Source organism: Nicotiana attenuata, chromosome 2, assembly GCF_001879085.1.
Source record: "Nicotiana attenuata strain UT chromosome 2, NIATTr2, whole genome shotgun sequence".
Lineage (NCBI taxonomy): Eukaryota > Viridiplantae > Streptophyta > Magnoliopsida > Solanales > Solanaceae > Nicotiana > Nicotiana attenuata.
The window spans coordinates 70,388,497-70,405,326 of NC_031990.1; the positions used below are offsets into that span (position 1 = coordinate 70,388,497).

The 16,830-nt window shown below is 35.9% G+C and overlaps 3 protein-coding genes across 3 annotated transcripts; 1 reads left to right on the forward strand and 2 right to left on the reverse strand.

Annotated features, from left to right (window-relative positions):
- LOC109220825 lies at positions 1,921-9,934 on the reverse strand. Its single transcript, XM_019385293.1, has 8 exons — positions 8,550-9,934; positions 8,370-8,457; positions 7,400-8,287; positions 7,138-7,314; positions 6,836-7,054; positions 6,502-6,758; positions 2,041-2,250; positions 1,921-1,998 (listed from the first exon to the last, which is right to left on the reverse strand). The coding sequence occupies exons 3-8, from the start codon at positions 7,605-7,607 to the stop codon at positions 1,921-1,923; spliced, it is 1,149 nt and encodes a 382-aa protein (XP_019240838.1). The 5' UTR covers positions 7,608-8,287; positions 8,370-8,457; positions 8,550-9,934.
- On the reverse strand, positions 8,895-10,583 carry LOC109220835. The gene has a single exon (XM_019385302.1). It carries the CDS (start codon positions 10,581-10,583, stop codon positions 8,895-8,897), a length of 1,689 nt encoding a protein of 562 aa, XP_019240847.1.
- On the forward strand, positions 14,302-15,493 carry LOC109212220 (dynein light chain LC6, flagellar outer arm). The gene is made up of 2 exons (XM_019375847.1): positions 14,302-14,572; positions 15,027-15,493. Exons 1-2 carry the CDS (start codon positions 14,435-14,437, stop codon positions 15,222-15,224), a joined length of 336 nt encoding a protein of 111 aa, XP_019231392.1. The 5' UTR covers positions 14,302-14,434; the 3' UTR covers positions 15,225-15,493.

Sequence of the window (16,830 nt, forward strand, 5' to 3'; positions counted from 1 at the left end):
GGCAATACTAGGACAGTTCCAGATGCAAACACAATACCAGCAGCACGAGATGATTGCGCAATGGTAGGTACAAAACATGATGCAACAGATGTACATGATATTGGGATGTCCAAACAACTAGTTCCAATTACAATCAATGATCAAGTAGGGCCAGGCAGACTGGATTTGGTTAAAAAAGTAGGTGCTCGACGAAATAAATCTTTGAGTAATCTGGAAAAAGAATTAACAAACACCCAAGCCCATAGTTCCAATGCACCTTTAATACACTTTTTCAATCCTCAAGTAGAACAAATCATCAAAGATGTTCAAAAAGAAATGATGCTGAATACTACCATGCTTAAACAACCTTTAGTCACATTGAACACCTCTGTGTTTGATATCCCCTCTCAATCAGTTAATTCCTATGGGGAATTTGAAGGTGAACATGCCTTGTCAACTGGGAACAACAATGAGATCATTCAAGCAAAGGTGAAGGGGATGGCTATTAATTCTAAATTGTGGAAAGAACAACGTGAGGAGGATGAAGAGGAGTGGGGTGATGGTTTTGCTGGATACTCATCGGAAGAAGGAGATCACGAGGTTGATCAAGCTACAGGAAATCCTCAACCAATAAAAGAAACTTCAACAGACTAAGGCAACATGTAGAAAGTTCCACTAATAAGATTAAAAAACATAAGCTAACCAAACATTAATATCCTAAAAACCATACTTGAATCACTTCAGTTCTGTAATATAGAAGTTGACTATACGCAAATATTGAATAAAAATTAAAAAGTTGGGAATATGGTGACTAACTTGGTCAGCAGACAAAAACAGTGGTCATTCAGTTGAAATAGGCGATGTCGTCGTAAGCGGGACATGTGATTGTTGAGCAGTGAAGTACTCTCTCATTTTCCTCATTTCTTTCATCTCATCTTCTATGGTAGACAAGCGCTCATTCAAGGATTTGTTTTCCTCATTCAAATGTAAGAAATTGGCTCCTGATGAGCATCTACTGACCCCAACAGAATCTCAATGTGGACATTATTTAATCAAAGGCTACTTACTATCAAGTTGGCCCCTGATGAGCATCTACTGACCCCAATAGCAACAAGATTATTGGCTGAAGCAAATAAGTGTGACAAAATACTCCTCTACTTGAAGATATTTGCAAGTTTCTGTTTGGTTTGACTTAAACATATACATGTCTAGTCTGACAGCAAAAATGATAAAGAGCAGCAAAAATACTAAAGACTAGTTTTACAAACTTTCTTTGCGACAAATGCTTCAGAAATAAGTACTAGTATAACTTAATAGAGCTGATATTTATGTTGCCGGGGGTTGGAGTTCGAATTCATTCTGTTGATCTAAAGTTGAAGGAAGAATTTTGGTAGACAGTATCCATTACGTGAATCTGAATGTGGAGTTTGAATTCATTCTGTTGATCTAAGACTTTTTATAGCTTCATCGTAGTTCTAACTTTTCTATTTCCCCTTTTCTGGGCTGCCCTTTTTTTAAGCAGATCACAGAAAATGCAGAGAGAAATTTTACCGGTTTCAGCATGTGTTGCTTATCCGATCTTGAAATAGGATAGCTACTCATCCAATAAGTGCTAGTTTTGGATCTTATAACGCTATTTGTAGTGGATTCTTGGGATACTAGCTACTCAATGAAAGAGGAACTAACTGGATTCTTAAAAAAAGATGTAATGTAATGAAGGAACTGAGACCTACAATACAACGTTAACTATGACATTTGTGAAATTTTTATGTTGTACAACAGCTAGTGTTCCTTGTTATTTCAACTGTAGTAACTTCTTCAGCTTCTTTATGGCTAGAATTTCTTACATTGTGTTCAATTCGTATGGAATTAAACGATGTGTTCATTCTCTGCTATAGACGAATTTAACAATTCGTATGGAATTAAATGATCTGAATTAAACTACACATCACAACACATAATTCGATAACTCAAACAAGTGAAACTTAGACGAGAGTTCTTGTCAGCCATCATGTATATCTGAAAGGATCCAGACATAAGCTCTTAAATGACTAGGCATACCTGAAAACTTTCTGAACAAAAATGTTCCTTTACTAACCGCTCCCATTCTTTCTTGTCTACTCCATTTGGAATATTCTTAAGAGCATGTTGGATTGGCTTATCCTTCACATATTTTGCATGCAAGTGTCCTCTCCATTTGTTCCATAACTCTTTCATCCATCCGAAGATATGTTCACGATGATCATTCATGTCAACACTCTCAAATTTATCCTACAATATTCAAAACATGAGTTAGAGTTAAATATTCAATTTTAGTAAATAATCATGATATTGTGTTAGGAGCACATTAAACAGAATCTGTCCCATTTTGATACTCTTTTAGGAGTACATAATCTTGTATAGGCACCAACACAAGGCTTAGACATAAAGGAACAAATAACAAGACATAAAGGAACAAATAACAAGGAACAAATAACAGGGCAGACGAATCTATGATAATAGAACACACAAGGCATAAGCATAGGCTATAAAGGAACAGATGTCAATCCTGATGAGTGGAAAAAGCTCCCATCACATTTCGATTTTCACTTTCCCTACAGGAGGCAATTCCCATAATACAACCATGCTATTAGGAATAGGTCTGAGTTTCTCAACTATTTCACCGATTTTAGGTCAAGACTGATCCAACTTACAGCCCGAGAATGACAATTTCAAAGTTGTTCTAAGGATCCAAAACAATATTTTGGTACATACTACTGTACACCACCTTCTTCTCATCCCTATATTTACATGAACTAATACCTTTTCAGATGCCCCAACATATGGCCAAAAGGGTAATGTTAAGGATCATTTTATGAACTCTATTGACAGTCTTAGTACCAAACCAAATTTGTAAGACTTCTCTGATAGGTTTATTATGATGTCTAATACCTAGAGGACCACCAAAGTATCTCCATATTTTTATACACACCTGACTATCAATAAACACATGCTAATGTATTTCAAATTTTGGAGCAATGCAACAGTGACATTTAGAGACTATGTGATTGCCAAATTTANAAATTACAACTGTAGCTTAAGATAAGATAATTTTTATGATAAATATAATTTATTTTATGATACGCATATAATCATAAGTTATAATATAGATTGACAAAAGTTTCTCAGTAAAAAATAAAATAGGACAAAATATTTGAAGAGAAACAAAAACTGCCTTCATCAGCACAACACTAAGAAAATAATACATCAAAAATTTGATATGTTCTTATTTGTTACATACAGTTCAAATATTAATACACAATCACACAGATATAAATAGAGAATTATAGTAAAAATCTTGATCAAACTTAAAGTGGTTATAAGCAAAAAACTTATAAGCCGGGGTTAACCAACTAATTCCTTTTGGCTTATTTTTGACTTATAAGCACTTTTAACTTTTCCAAAGGCCTATATATGACAGAAAAATGCTTATAAGCTATATCCTGTAATATTTGCGATAACCTGCCAATTTGTTAGACTATCAGAAGTGAAAGAAACTCTGACTCGCTAAAACGGGTCTTAGCACACAGGCGGATTACCCGAAACCATAACCTTTTTCATCCCAAAACAAATTCCTATCCAAGTAATCACCTCTTCCTTCCCCTCTTCGTCATTCCTTCCCCTTCAATAAGCTCTCCTCAGCCCAACAAAAGAACAAGTAATTTTCCTCTCTTTATATTGGCAGATTCTAATTTCACTCTCCTTCTATCGGGTATCAGGTCTGTCTTTAACCCATTTTTCACCTTTTCCTTTCCTTTTTTGGGTTTGTCTTTCTTTTTTATGTGAATGCTTATTTGGGTTTACTTTGCTTTATGAAGACGTTGGATCTTGCTACTGATACAGGTGAAGTTTTGTGGGGTTTTTATGGTATTGGTCGTGTTTTTTCTTTTTTGGTTGGGGGAAGGATTGTAACTTTATTTAGAGGAAAAATTATGTTAAGGTATGTTTTAATTAAATTAAATTGAAAAAAAAAGTGTAGCTTAGGACCTTTTGACTGTTGTTTTTGGAAGTTCCTAGGCCCTTGTTGGAAGTAATGAAAATTGTGCAATTTGAATACCCGTAGTTGGTATTATAGACACTTACTTTTGTTATGCTATATAATATAAGGAGTGTTCTATGGTAGAAGATTGAGTTTGTTCTTGACATACTATGTGGGTGAAACCCAGGAAAGTTTCAGTACAATCTTGAGCTTTATGGATGCTAAACCTATTTACCTCAATATTGTGTCTTATAGTTGGCTTTTGGTATTGGTATGCTCTATATTAACTAGTAGTTTTTACTGTATTTTGAAGAATTTTCTGGAAGAACGCACCATGTCAGACCTTTTTGTTTTGTTTTGTTTACACGAGTACGTCCCCGCTTGTGGGAATTCACATTTTTTGTTTTGTTTTTGTTATTGTTGTTGTTGTACACAAGTACATCAAGGCAGATGAAAAGTCATGGAACAGAAGCTTAAGCTGTCAGCGCCTGAAAATAATACTTAAGTAAATATCAATTTGAAACAGGAAGTAAAACCTTAAAACCAACAAAATCATAGACCCAAAATTACTTACAAGGCGAATTATAGACACTACAACAACAACCCAGTGAAATCCCACAAGTGGGGTCTGGGAAGGGTAGTGTGTACGCAAACCTTACCCCTACCTTATGAAAGTAGGGAGGTTGTTTCCGAAAGACCCTCGGCTCAAGAACGTTTAATGAATTATAGACACTGTTTGGTAAAATCCAGTGTAAGCCGCTAATATCCAGATTAATTAACTTAGTATACCCTATGCTTCCTATTGGAGTCATTATGAGCCTCCTTTTAAGAAGTAATACTTTGGTGACTTCTATTTGGTTGTGCAACAGAATGCTTGTTGCATCTGATCTGGAGTCGGTTGTATTTACATTTTTATAAGATTGTCACCTACACGTTCAATTAAGTTTGTTATTTTAGTTTGACTTTACTGCTATTTTTGAAGATATATGACCTTGGAATGCATAACTGTTTCCTCCAGATTATGGGGCTAGCAGCGAAAAAGGCAAATAATGTTTGGATCCAATTTTTCGCCTTTTCGATGAATAAAGCTCTTGTGTGTCAGGCTTTGAATTATTAACTGATCTGCTTCAGTGGGAAGTTTAGGTTCAATGGTGGTTGTTTCTAGATGTCTGAGTTATAAAAGGTCAAGATGGACATGTTGATTGCTAATTTCCCCCTCATATGCATCTTATCCTCCTTGTCTACTTTCTCATAGTGCCCAAGATGAACTTTCTAATGTCTTATTAAGAGAGTCGGATGTATAGAAAAAGGAATGCGCGAGAAAATGTGGTTTGCTGTGGGCAGTTAAGACGGAATTGACCTTCTAAATGCATTTCCTAATTTTGTGGTATTTTGTTACCTTCGGAAATATAATCTGGAAATTTGTAAAGTAGAACTTTAGTTGCCTAGGCACCAGGAGTATCCTAGGCTGGACAGGAACAGATAGTGAACCATAAAGATAAAATCCCTGAGCAAAGAGTACAGGGGATTTGCAGGTTTGCAGGTTTCACTCTCCACTTAACTGCAAGGGGATAAAATCCCTGAGCAAAGAGTAAAGATAAATCGGTAATTTTTCACTCTCCACTCAACTGCAAGGGGATTTGCAGGTTTCCAAGATCAGAGAAGAGACATTAGCCAAATCCCTGAGCAAAGAGTACATGCAAGTTTCAAACATAATAGGGAGGCAGGTATTTTGGCTTTTTCTCACACGAAGAATTAAAAGTAGTCTGTGTAACAGATGATGACACCGAGAATGATTGGAAACTCCAGTTACAAATTAATAGGCATTAGTAGAAGCATAATTAACTGCCCATCACTCAAGCTTTCAAGACACTTCACTTGACTTGGTATGCCTACATCTACATCCAACTTAAAAGTTGGGATGAGAAGTTTCTTCCTGCTAGCAGTCTGAAAGTATTTGTAATCAACATGCTGTTTGAGATTGTCATAATTTGTTATATCATTTGCTTCACCGCAGAAGATTCTTTTTATGTTGATAGGGATTCCCATTCATCCCTAACTGATCATTTTTAGGTTCTTAAATGCTTGTAGTCCACAATGCACAGGCACCACAATGTGTTTTAATTTTTTGGTATTTTCACCCCTTTCTTTCTTTGTCAAAATGTGCTATGTGCAATAATGTTTTCAGTAAATGGATTTCTACTATATTGTTTATATTGGCTTACTATATCTTATGATATACTTAAAATTATTCATTGGAGTATTACAAAATGCCAACCAGAAATGGTCGAGAGAATGATGGTTGCTCGTAGGAGTACTTCTCCAATCTGGGGGTCTAAAAGGCTTGAGGTATATATGATCTATTCTAAATCATCTTATATTCAACTTGAGGTATCAGTCAGAGATTCGTTTCACTCGTTGTGATTCCTACATAGAGGCATAAACAGGAACACATGTATTCAACTAAATGATATGCATCTTCACTGTATAAATATCTTGCTTACCTCAATAGCTGCCCACATGTGATTCAGCTTTTCTTCCTTAATATCATTCCACGATGATACTCCCAACGGACACATATTACGGTCACGAACGATTCTTCCCAAGTGCCTCGAAAACAGTTTCCTATTTGTTCCAACTGTTCGATTATTGTAAAAGGTTACTTTCAGCTTTTGTACGACTTCAAGTGATGCAACTTCTTTGCACTTGTTCCTCCCTCGAACTCTCTTTACCTTTCCAGGATTAGATGAAGAACCTACAGCTGAATAATTTGGTAAAAAGTATAGCAATAAAATTCAGTTCTATAAATTAAAAAAATATTGATTCAAAATATCATACCTGTTTCAGTTGCTTGAGAGTGTTGCATAACTTGATTAGTAGATGGAGGCAATGAAATATTGGTTTGCATATGCTCTTTCTCAAGGACCAAGGAGTTTTTATCCATTGTTCGCATTTCTTGGTTAGAAGACATGGTAAAATTCGATCTTGTACTTTTAGAAATCCCTGAAGATGAGCACAAAGATCTAGGAGTTTGCTCCCGTCCCTTCCCTATAGAACCTAGACCAAAAAACCATTTTAGTTTGGCATTTAATTTAAGCAATATATGCTATTAAAAATACCAGAGATTTGGAAAAACTTACTTGCTTCAACTTTTTGGGTATATTGCTTAACTTGATCAGTAGATGGAGGCAATGGAATATCAATTTGCATATACTCTTTCTCAAGAACGATAGAGTTTTTATGTATCATTCCCGTTCCTTGACTAGCAGACATGGTAGAGCTTTTAAGCCCTTGTCCTCGTCCCTTCCCAATAGCACCTGGCGAAACGAAATCATATTACTAATATTTAAACATTAAAATTTAGTTGTACACATTAAAAACAGTAGATTTAAAATATCTTACTTGTTTCAATTGTTTGGATGTATTGCTTAACAAGATCACTAGATTGAGGAAATAAACTCTTAATTGGCATATTCTTTTTCTCAACCAAAGATCTAAGCCCTCGTCCTCGTCCTTGTCCCTTTCTTATAGCACCCGGTGGGACGAACGCATATTTGGTTGTACTCTTCATAGTTGATTCCACCTCATTTTCAGTCTTTGATGGTTTCATATTGAACCTGCAAAGAGCCAAAAGTAAAAAATAGTTAGACAACGTGTGACAATATAGTATTGAAAGAAATCATGCCATCAGTATATGTAACAATGAATATACTAATTCATAAATAGATACTTCACCTCATCGGTTCTTTTTCGTTTCTTTTGTGAAGGATTTCCTAAGTCTACAATATCATCATCCATTTGTTTTACTATCTCAGAGGAATCACGAGGTTGAGTCTTCCTCACTACATGCCAACCTTTGTTGGAGTTATCAATAGCATAAAACACTTGAGATGCTTGCTCCGCTAAAATAAAAGGCTCATTTGTTTTCAAAATTCTCCCTGGATTAACACTCACGAAGTTATACTCATCTTTTTAACTCCCTTTATTTTATCATACACATCAAACCAATTACATCGAAATAAAATCACTCTTCTATCCATGAGAAATTGCAATTCAATCACATCTGTTAAAATTCCATAGTAAAACGTTCTCACTATCTTTATCATTCTCGCCAACTACAACAACACCACAATTTTGAGTCCTTAAATTTTTATCATAGTCTTCTAGATGAAATCTATATCCATTAACAATATAACCATTAAAATGTGTCGTATATTGGGTAGGACCACGTGAAAGTGAGAGCAGATCTTCCATGATCCGACTATCATCTCCTTTATGCAATTGTGCAACCTATCAATAAGATTAAGTTGAATAATTTAGAATTAGTAATACACCATTAAAAATTCAAATTTGATTTTTATGTATTACTCACCCTAACTTTAAACCATTCAATAAATTGTCGGTTCCATTCTGCATCAGACAAGTGTTGCACAGTATCCACATGTGTTTGTGCAAACTCTCTACAAATTTGAAGTGAACCATAAATGTCATATAAAAATATTACCCTAAAGGAAATAAGAAAAATGAGACGATATGAAAGAACTCTCCATACTCGTGATATGGTATGACTTCATCGCAATTCTTCAGTATGTATATATGTGCTTGTTCCAATTCATTTGCTTCAAGATCACATTGTTCTTTAGCTCCCAGAGTACTTCCAGGTTGATAGAACATAGATAAACCTCCATTAGATTTTTTTCAAACCCCCGTCATAATTTCGTTCAGGTCGATTGAATTTTGTGTCAATCGTATGAAGATACCGTGAACATAAAGTCATACATTCATTTGCAATGTAGCCCTCTGCAATAGAGCCTTCTGGACACGCCCTATTACCAATCAGAGATTTCAAAAAAAATAACCATCGTTCCACAGGATACATCCACCGATAATGAATAGGTCAACCAATCTCAGCTTCACTAGCTAAATGAATAGGCAAGTGCACCATGACATCGAAAAATGAAGGAGGGAAGACCTTTTCTAACTTGCAAAGCGCTATGGGAATTTGCGCTTCAATTTGTTTCAAGTCATCAATCCTTAACTCTTTTGATCCAAGCACATTAAAGAATAAAGATAACTCAATAAGCGGTTCACACACTTCTTTGGATAACATACCACGAAGTGCAAGGGGGAGTATATGTTGTAGAAGAACATGGCAATCATGACTTTTCAACCCAGATATCTTGTGATCTTTTAGGTTCACACATTGAGAAATATTAGATGAAAACCCATCAGGAACCGTTAAATTCTTTAGGAATTGGCATAATTTGTGCTTACTTTCAGGAGGCAATGTGTAGCATGCAGTTGGAACTTCAACTTTCTCCCCTCTTTGGATGGGGTGCAATTCCGGCCTAATATTCATGTCTTGCAAGTCTAATCTAGTATTAATTGTATCCTTGGTCTTTCCTTTGACATTCATGATTGTTCCCATAATATTATCACATATATTTTTTTCAATATGCATAACATCCAAATTATGCTGCAACAAGAGAGACTTCCAATATGGAAGTTCAAAAAAAATACTTTTCTTGTTCCAATTATCCTTTCGATTTTCATGTGATATCTTCTTCTTTTTCTTTGGATCATTTGTTAACTGTATCCCTTCAAGATCTTGCACTTGATTAAGTATCTCAATACCAGACTTCATTTTTGGGGGGAGCCTTTTCTCTTTTGTACCATCAAATGAATCCTTGTCATTCCTCCATTTGTGGCTAAGAGGAAGGTAGCGTCGATGACCCATAAAGCATTGCTTCTTACTATTAGCCAATCGAATTGAGGAGGTGTCTTTATTGCAACATGGGCATGCCAACTTTCCTTTTATACTCCATCCAGATAAATTTCCATAGGCTGGAAAGTCATTGATGGTCCATAACAAAGAAGCATGCAACTTAAAATTCTGTTTAGATGATGCATCAAAGGTCTCAATGCCAACTTCCCACAACTCCTTCAATTCTTCTATTAAAGGTTGAAGATATATATCAATTGCATCTCCTGGACTATCTGGACCTGGAATAAGCATTGACAAAATAAAATTTTCTTGTTTCATACACAACCAAGGTGGTAAATTATAAGGAATAAGAACCACAGGCCAAATGCTATATGAGGTTTTTGAATTACGAAATGGCTGAAATCCATCACTAGCAAGTCTAAGTCGGACATTACGAGGCTCTGTCGCAAATGAAGGATGAAGTTCATCAAATGACTTCCACGCCATTGAATCAGCTGGGTGCCTCATTATTCCATCATCAACTCTTTTATCTTTATGCCATGTCATTAAAGTAGATGTCTTTGTAGACATAAACAACCTCTGAAGCCTAGGCTTTAATGGAAAATAGCGTAAAGTCTTTGATGCTATCTTCTTACCTTTTTTATTCCTTGTTTCCCCGCTATGTCTATCTATTTTCCATCTAGACGCACCACAAACTTTGCAAGAATCAAGTAAACTATCCTCCTTCCAGTATAACATGCAATCATTAGTACAAGCATCAATCTTGTTGTAGGAAAGGCCAAGGTCTTGAATTATCTTCTTTGCCTCATAATACGATTTTGGCAAATCGGCACCATCAGGTAACAACTCCTCTTTTAACATTTTCAATAACATTGTGAATGACTCATTACTCCAACGACCTATTGAAGCAATTTAATCGAAAGCTTTGAAGCTTTTGAATTTTGGTACAGTGGCTGCTCGAAATCCTTCAATAGCCTGTAAAATCTTTTTGCTTCAATATTTGGTTCCTCTTCAATTAAATCATCACAATCAGTGTGCACGGTTCTTCCATCAATATTAGGATATAGATCTCTCAACAATTCTTGTACTTCATCTTCACTTTCACATTCTTCTAGTTTATCACCGTCTTCATCTTCTGATTCTGACAGTGGCTCACCTAATTTTTCCCCGTGATGATACCAAAAAGTATAATTTTGAATTATTCCATATACTTTCAAATGTGTCTCAACTGTCTTACGAGTTCCTAAAGTTGTATTACAACATTTGACACACGGACAACGTATTTCATATTCTTCTCCTGTTTTTTGAAAAGCATAATCCAAAAACTTTTGCACTCCGATTAAGTAGGCTTCATCGAGCCGATTATCAACAAGTTGCATCCATTGCTTACTAGGTGCCATAACCTTGGAGAGTAAATAAAAATGAAATTAAATAAAGATAAAAGATAAGAAAAATACTACGATGCACACTACTTGTTACGATTAGATGAACATAACCGATTCAACTCTAAGGTCTCACTTTCTAGTCGACTCGGCTCCTCTGTTTTCAGCTCAAAGAAATTTTTATTTGCTAGATGACAGAATAACAGAATAACGAAACTCAGGAAAACGTGAACTGCACAAAAATATTCACAATGTAAGTAGTATAAACTTTCAGAAACAACAAGAATAATCAGTTTATACATAAAACTAGGGCAGCCCCAAACAACAAACTTGAGCAAACTTTCAGTTTTTTAATCAGCTTATAGAAGAAATCCCAACCAACAAACTTGAGCAAACTTTCTGTTATTTAATCAGCTTATAGAAGAAATCCCAAACAACAAACTTGAGCAAACAACAGTAAAAATTATAGCAGCCCAAATATTCTCAAGATTAATCCCTCGCTGAATACATAAAACTAATATGCCATTCATGGAATAATTAGCTTTCAAAACCAGACGATTCTCAAAGGAGGCATACCTTGGAATAATTAGCTTTCAAAACCTGACTAATGCCATTCATGGAAGAAGAAGAAGAAAGAAGAAGAAAAAGAGCAACTTGAAAGAGGAGGCATACCTTGGATTCTCAAAGGAGGAGATGGAAACTAGGGCAGATGATCAGATCAGTTGATCGATTTTGGCTCGCACACGACCAGACGAGCAGACGGCTCTAACGCTAGCTTGACGGAGATTAGGGCAGAGGATTCTAGCGGCACTCTGTTTTGAGATAACAGAGGTTTAATTTTGTTAAAACCTTTTATTTTTTAGTTTTGGCGCCTAATTTTTAGAAAAAAATAATTTTTTAGTATTTTGGTATTAGATTTGGCGGGACTCTCTCACACTCAAGGCCTCTCAATTATAATTTGGGACCAGTTACTATTTTTTTTAGGGACCAGATTTATTACCTTCGCAATAAAATAAAGCATTAAGGACCGCAATATAATCTCGTCCCAATACATATATTATTAGCGACGAGATTATTTACTCGTCCCTAAAAGTTGGTCGTAAATAAGGCTTTTTCTTGTAGTGAATATCGAGCATGATCCGCGCCGTAATATCCGGCTAATGGCAGATATCTCGGCTCTCCGTTTGTCTTGTTTAACCGTTTTTCCTTTAACTTCAATTCTTCGTATTGCTCGAGTTGGAATCTTTCCAGGTTCAACCATGCTCGATCCCCGACGTATCATTCGTTTGCTCTTAATTGGTTCCAATCTATGGACACCCTCGGTCTTACTTGAGCTAGTAACGAATGACGTTGCTCCCCGCTTCTCAACGAAAAATTGGGGGTAACTTCATCCCCAATTTTACCCCGTACACAAATATATTTACTTTAGGGTCCATGTTCGCTAAAGTCTTTGGTATTGTTAAGGACTCATATGTCCCTGAAATGTAAAGAACTAATGTTAAGGAAGCTTATTAATTGATATTGGACTAAGTTCTAAATTTAATAGCAAAATTGTTTCATATATATAAATAGCCCAACTTATACTTGGGATTAGGACATGTTATTATTGTTAGATTTCGTAGAGCAACATTCTATCCTCCACCACTTATGTAAATGGATTGCCATCCAGCCATCCTGATTTACTTAACACGTCTACTGCTCCAAGTTAGATTCACTTATTGCCACCTAACTTCCTTTCCTTTCACCTTTCTCCTTTCTCCTTTCTCTTCTATATCATTCATTGGCCACCTTATATCCCAAATATTAAAATAAAGACAAAAAAAGTTAAAGAAATGTGGCGTCCAGAAAAAGGCCTAACAAGAAATCTAAAGGACTAAAACCAAATAGTCAGCTACACCAACCTGCCTCAACCACGAAGAAGCAAAAACAAAACCGAGTATGGTGTACCATTAAACACGCAATCTGCTATTACGCGTGAGTCCCTTTTTTCCCCATAGAGGGGTGTCTGTCTAACTTGTTATCCGTAATGCAATGTTATTATTAAAATAAGGGAAAACTCCAAGGAAATTCGCAGTCGCTATTTTTTGGGTGCGCACAGGGTAACCTGTTTACTGTATAATAGCTCACAAACTACAGAGAAAATATAAATCGCATTAGGCAGCCCGGTGCGACAAACTCTGACTGAGAAAGCTGCTAGTGAAAGAAATCGATCTAATGCAACTTTATTTAAAACGGTCTTTTAAAGCTTTTTATGAGGTGTTTTTGGATGATAATAATGTACACTTTTTAAATCCTCACCACATTTTCTTCACGTGTCATTGCACTATGATTGAGCTATGAGTGAAATAGATAGAGAATATACTGCCAAAACATGATTCACGAAGACGTTGCATAATCCGATTGATTATCCTCATGAAAAATGTACGCGTATCCAGGATCAAGGGAACCTCATATACCTAGATTGGATATCCCCTCTTCACATATTCCTTTCTTGATACTTTGATTCTGCTACTAGTTATTCCAAAATCCCTGCGTGCCTGCAGTATTGCATGAACATACCCGTAAAATTTTCCTTTATACACTGATAATATATATCATGTCACCTTTTTAGGTTATCTAAAATAACACTATGTGTGACATCCATAAAAAGATGAGATTAGTAATCTAAAAGATAAGGCACCAAAGGTGTAGTTTAGTAGTCAATGAAGTGGGCTGAGAACTATAAAGTCTCAGGTTCAAACCATAGCGGAGATTAAAAAAATACTAGGTGATTTCTTGCTATTTTTTCAAGCCTTAGGGGACAGAGTTACTTGGTATCTGTTGGGGGTGGGACGCAGCAAGTATCCCGTAAAATTAGCTATGGTGCGCACACGATTATTAAAAAAGATAGTAACCCAATAAATAAAGTAAGTTATCTATTACATTTAAAAGAAATTGATAGTGCAAAAATACATTACGTTGTAAGTGTACGCATATAAGGTAAATTCGGAGCCATATATATTAGTAGAAGTATTTGGAAGAACATGAGCCCACTATGTTTGTCTTTTTAGTCAAGTTGCATTTAGAATTATGCTAGAGTATTACTTTCTAACCTATGAGTCTAATTGACCTCCACACATTCAGAATCCTCATCTACGTGCCTCAACCATCTTCTCTATATCCTTATATATTCCAATAGAAAATAGATAAATTAAAGTACACGAAAAAAAAAAAAGAAGAAAAAAGCAACATCCTCTTGCTTTTTTTTTTTTTTTTTTTTTTTTTAAAAAACTAATAATATTGTACTCTCTCTTTTAGCTCATAGATTTTGGTAGTTAAGTGAAAGTCAGGATGCTGGAAGGCAAGGCAATAATTGGAGACACAGACATGCTCGCAACCATGCAACGAGATGCCTTAGATTTAGCTGCAAAGGCTCTTGATTTTTTCGATGTCACTGAGGCCACTGAAATTGCCCGCTACCTTAAAAAGGTACTCCACATGATAGATTAAACTTTTTTTTCTTGTCCTGGTTTTTGTGTTTTTATTTTTCCCATCAAATTTCTTAGACTAGAGTTTACGGTGGCTAGAGGCGAATTTAGGATTTAGACTTGATAAGTTTAATTCAAAATTTAATATTTCTTACAATTCTAGTAATTTATATGGAGTATATAAGTTTCGTTATCAAAAATATTGGATTATGTTGAACACTTAGCTTGTTATCTACATCCACCCTTGGCTCTGGAAAATCAAGAAATTTTAATAATTGGACTCAAAATACTATAGACTTCCACAACTAGAAGACAAATCGGCGACCTTGAATCTTTGAGTCATATTTATCACTGTATTTTTTTTTTGGTTAAAGGGGATTGAATTGAATCCCATATCATGAGCACGAAGAGACATATTAAATAAAAGAGTTTGGATTTTGTTGTGTTGGATGCAGGAATTTGATACGATGTATGGACCGGGTTGGCAATGCATAGTAGGGACTGACTTTGGTTCATTTGTAACTCATTGCTATGGTTGTTTCATCCATTTTTACATTGGCAGCCTTGCCATTTTGCTCTTCAAAGGCTCAGCTGCCCTGGAGGACGCCAAAGCTGAGGCTGACCGATTTTCCGCTCTGCAGGAAATAGCGTGAAGTCGCACGCCACTCAGCCATATCTCCAAGTTGTTGATCAGAATAGAATTGGACGGGCTGAGCGTGATGTCACTTCTCCATTTTACCATTCTCAGCCAGGACCTACTCCAATGTACAATATTAGGAAAAGATGGAAAAAAATATATTAGGATCTTCCAAAGTTTTTCCGATTAATTATTTTCGGTTTATCTCTTACCATTTTGGTTTACAAGTTATATATGTCCATTCTCTTTGGTCATGATCATTATAGTTTTGCTTTATGATTTTGATTTGTTGACTATTCTATTTTACAATTCTTTGATAGTGTTACGATCTCAATTTTCCACCTTACGATGTCGTCATGACACTTAGTGTCTAACATTAGGTAAGCCTAACACATGCTAATTTAATAACAGAATTGAACTACTTAATCATTTATCATACACCATTAAATGACATACATAGTCGCAAGCGACCAATAGTTATATATTTCCCAAAACTGGTAGTACTGAGTCATAAGCACTACTAAAACACACTAGAATCTTTAAACACAATATTATTTTGGATTACAATTTAACAGCATAATGAAGTAAGATGGTGACTATGAGGCCTGCGAACATCAAGTAGGTATACCTTGAAGTCTCACGCCGTGCAGACGCAACTCTCATCAACACAGATGGTGACTATGAGGCCTGCGAACATCAAGTAGGTATACCTTGAAGTCTCACGCCGTGCAGACGCAACTCTCATCAACACAATCATAATACCTATATCTGCAGAAAAATGTGCAGAAGCGTAGCGTGGGTACATCACAACGGTACCCAGTAAGCATCAAGCCTAACCTCGGTAGAATAGTGACGAGGCCAGGTTAAAGACACCTACTAGACATAGAAACCTGTTCAAGCTATACATAAGATAACAATGGAAAGAACATCAATGTAAGACCAACAACGGAAAAAATTATTGATTTACAACCAACAATGAAGTAATGTAATAGAAACATATATAAATGGTAGCAAGTAGTAAACGAGTAATAAAGAAACAACATAGTCAGAACATGTCACGACCCGGATTTTCCACCCTCGGGAGTCGTGATGGCGCCTACTAATGTGAGCTAGGCAAGCCGAATATTTAATAAATTAACTTTTTACCCATTTTATACTCTTTAACAATTAAAAAAATAATGTAAAAACAGCGGAAAATTTAAAATAAGCAGAAGAGAAGCAATAGAATATCTGAACATGTATCCAAAACAACTGTTTGAGCCTCAACTACCCAGAACTGGTGTCACAATTTCACAAACGATCTAAGAATACTACATACAAAGTCTAAAAAATAAACGATACACTGTTTCGGAATTAAGGAAATGAAACAGGAATAAAGGGATAGAGGGAGACGCCAGGGCCTGCGGACGCCTGCAGGTCTGCCTTGGATCTCCGCGTGGACTGAAGGTAGCCACTCAATCTACGGTCCAAAGTCAACAGCACTGGGATCTGCACAAAAGAGTGCAGAGTGTAGTATCAGCACAACCGACCCCATGTGCTGGTAAGTGCCTGGCCTAACCCCGGCGAAGTAGTGACGAGGCTAGAACCAGACTACCAAATAACCTGTGCAATTCAACTATATA

Bases quoted from the DNA above. Each gene is read 5' to 3' on its own strand.
- LOC109220825 (XM_019385293.1), bottom strand. From the start codon at position 7,607: ATGAAACCATCAAAGACTGAAAATGAGGTGGAATCAACTATGAAGAGT. The intron at 7,315-7,399 runs GTAAGATATTTT...TCGTTTCGCCAG, and splicing joins CATCCAAACAATTGAAACAA to GTGCTATTGGGAAGGGACGA. The intron at 1,999-2,040 runs GTATGCCTAGTC...GGATCCTTTCAG, and splicing joins TTTGTTCAGAAAGTTTTCAG to ATATACATGATGGCTGACAA.
- LOC109220835 (XM_019385302.1), bottom strand. From the start codon at position 10,583: ATGTTAAAAGAGGAGTTGTTACCTGATGGTGCCGATTTGCCAAAATCG.
- LOC109212220 (XM_019375847.1), top strand. From the start codon at position 14,435: ATGCTGGAAGGCAAGGCAATAATTGGAGACACAGACATGCTCGCAACC. The intron at 14,573-15,026 runs GTACTCCACATG...TGTTGGATGCAG, and splicing joins TTGCCCGCTACCTTAAAAAG to GAATTTGATACGATGTATGG.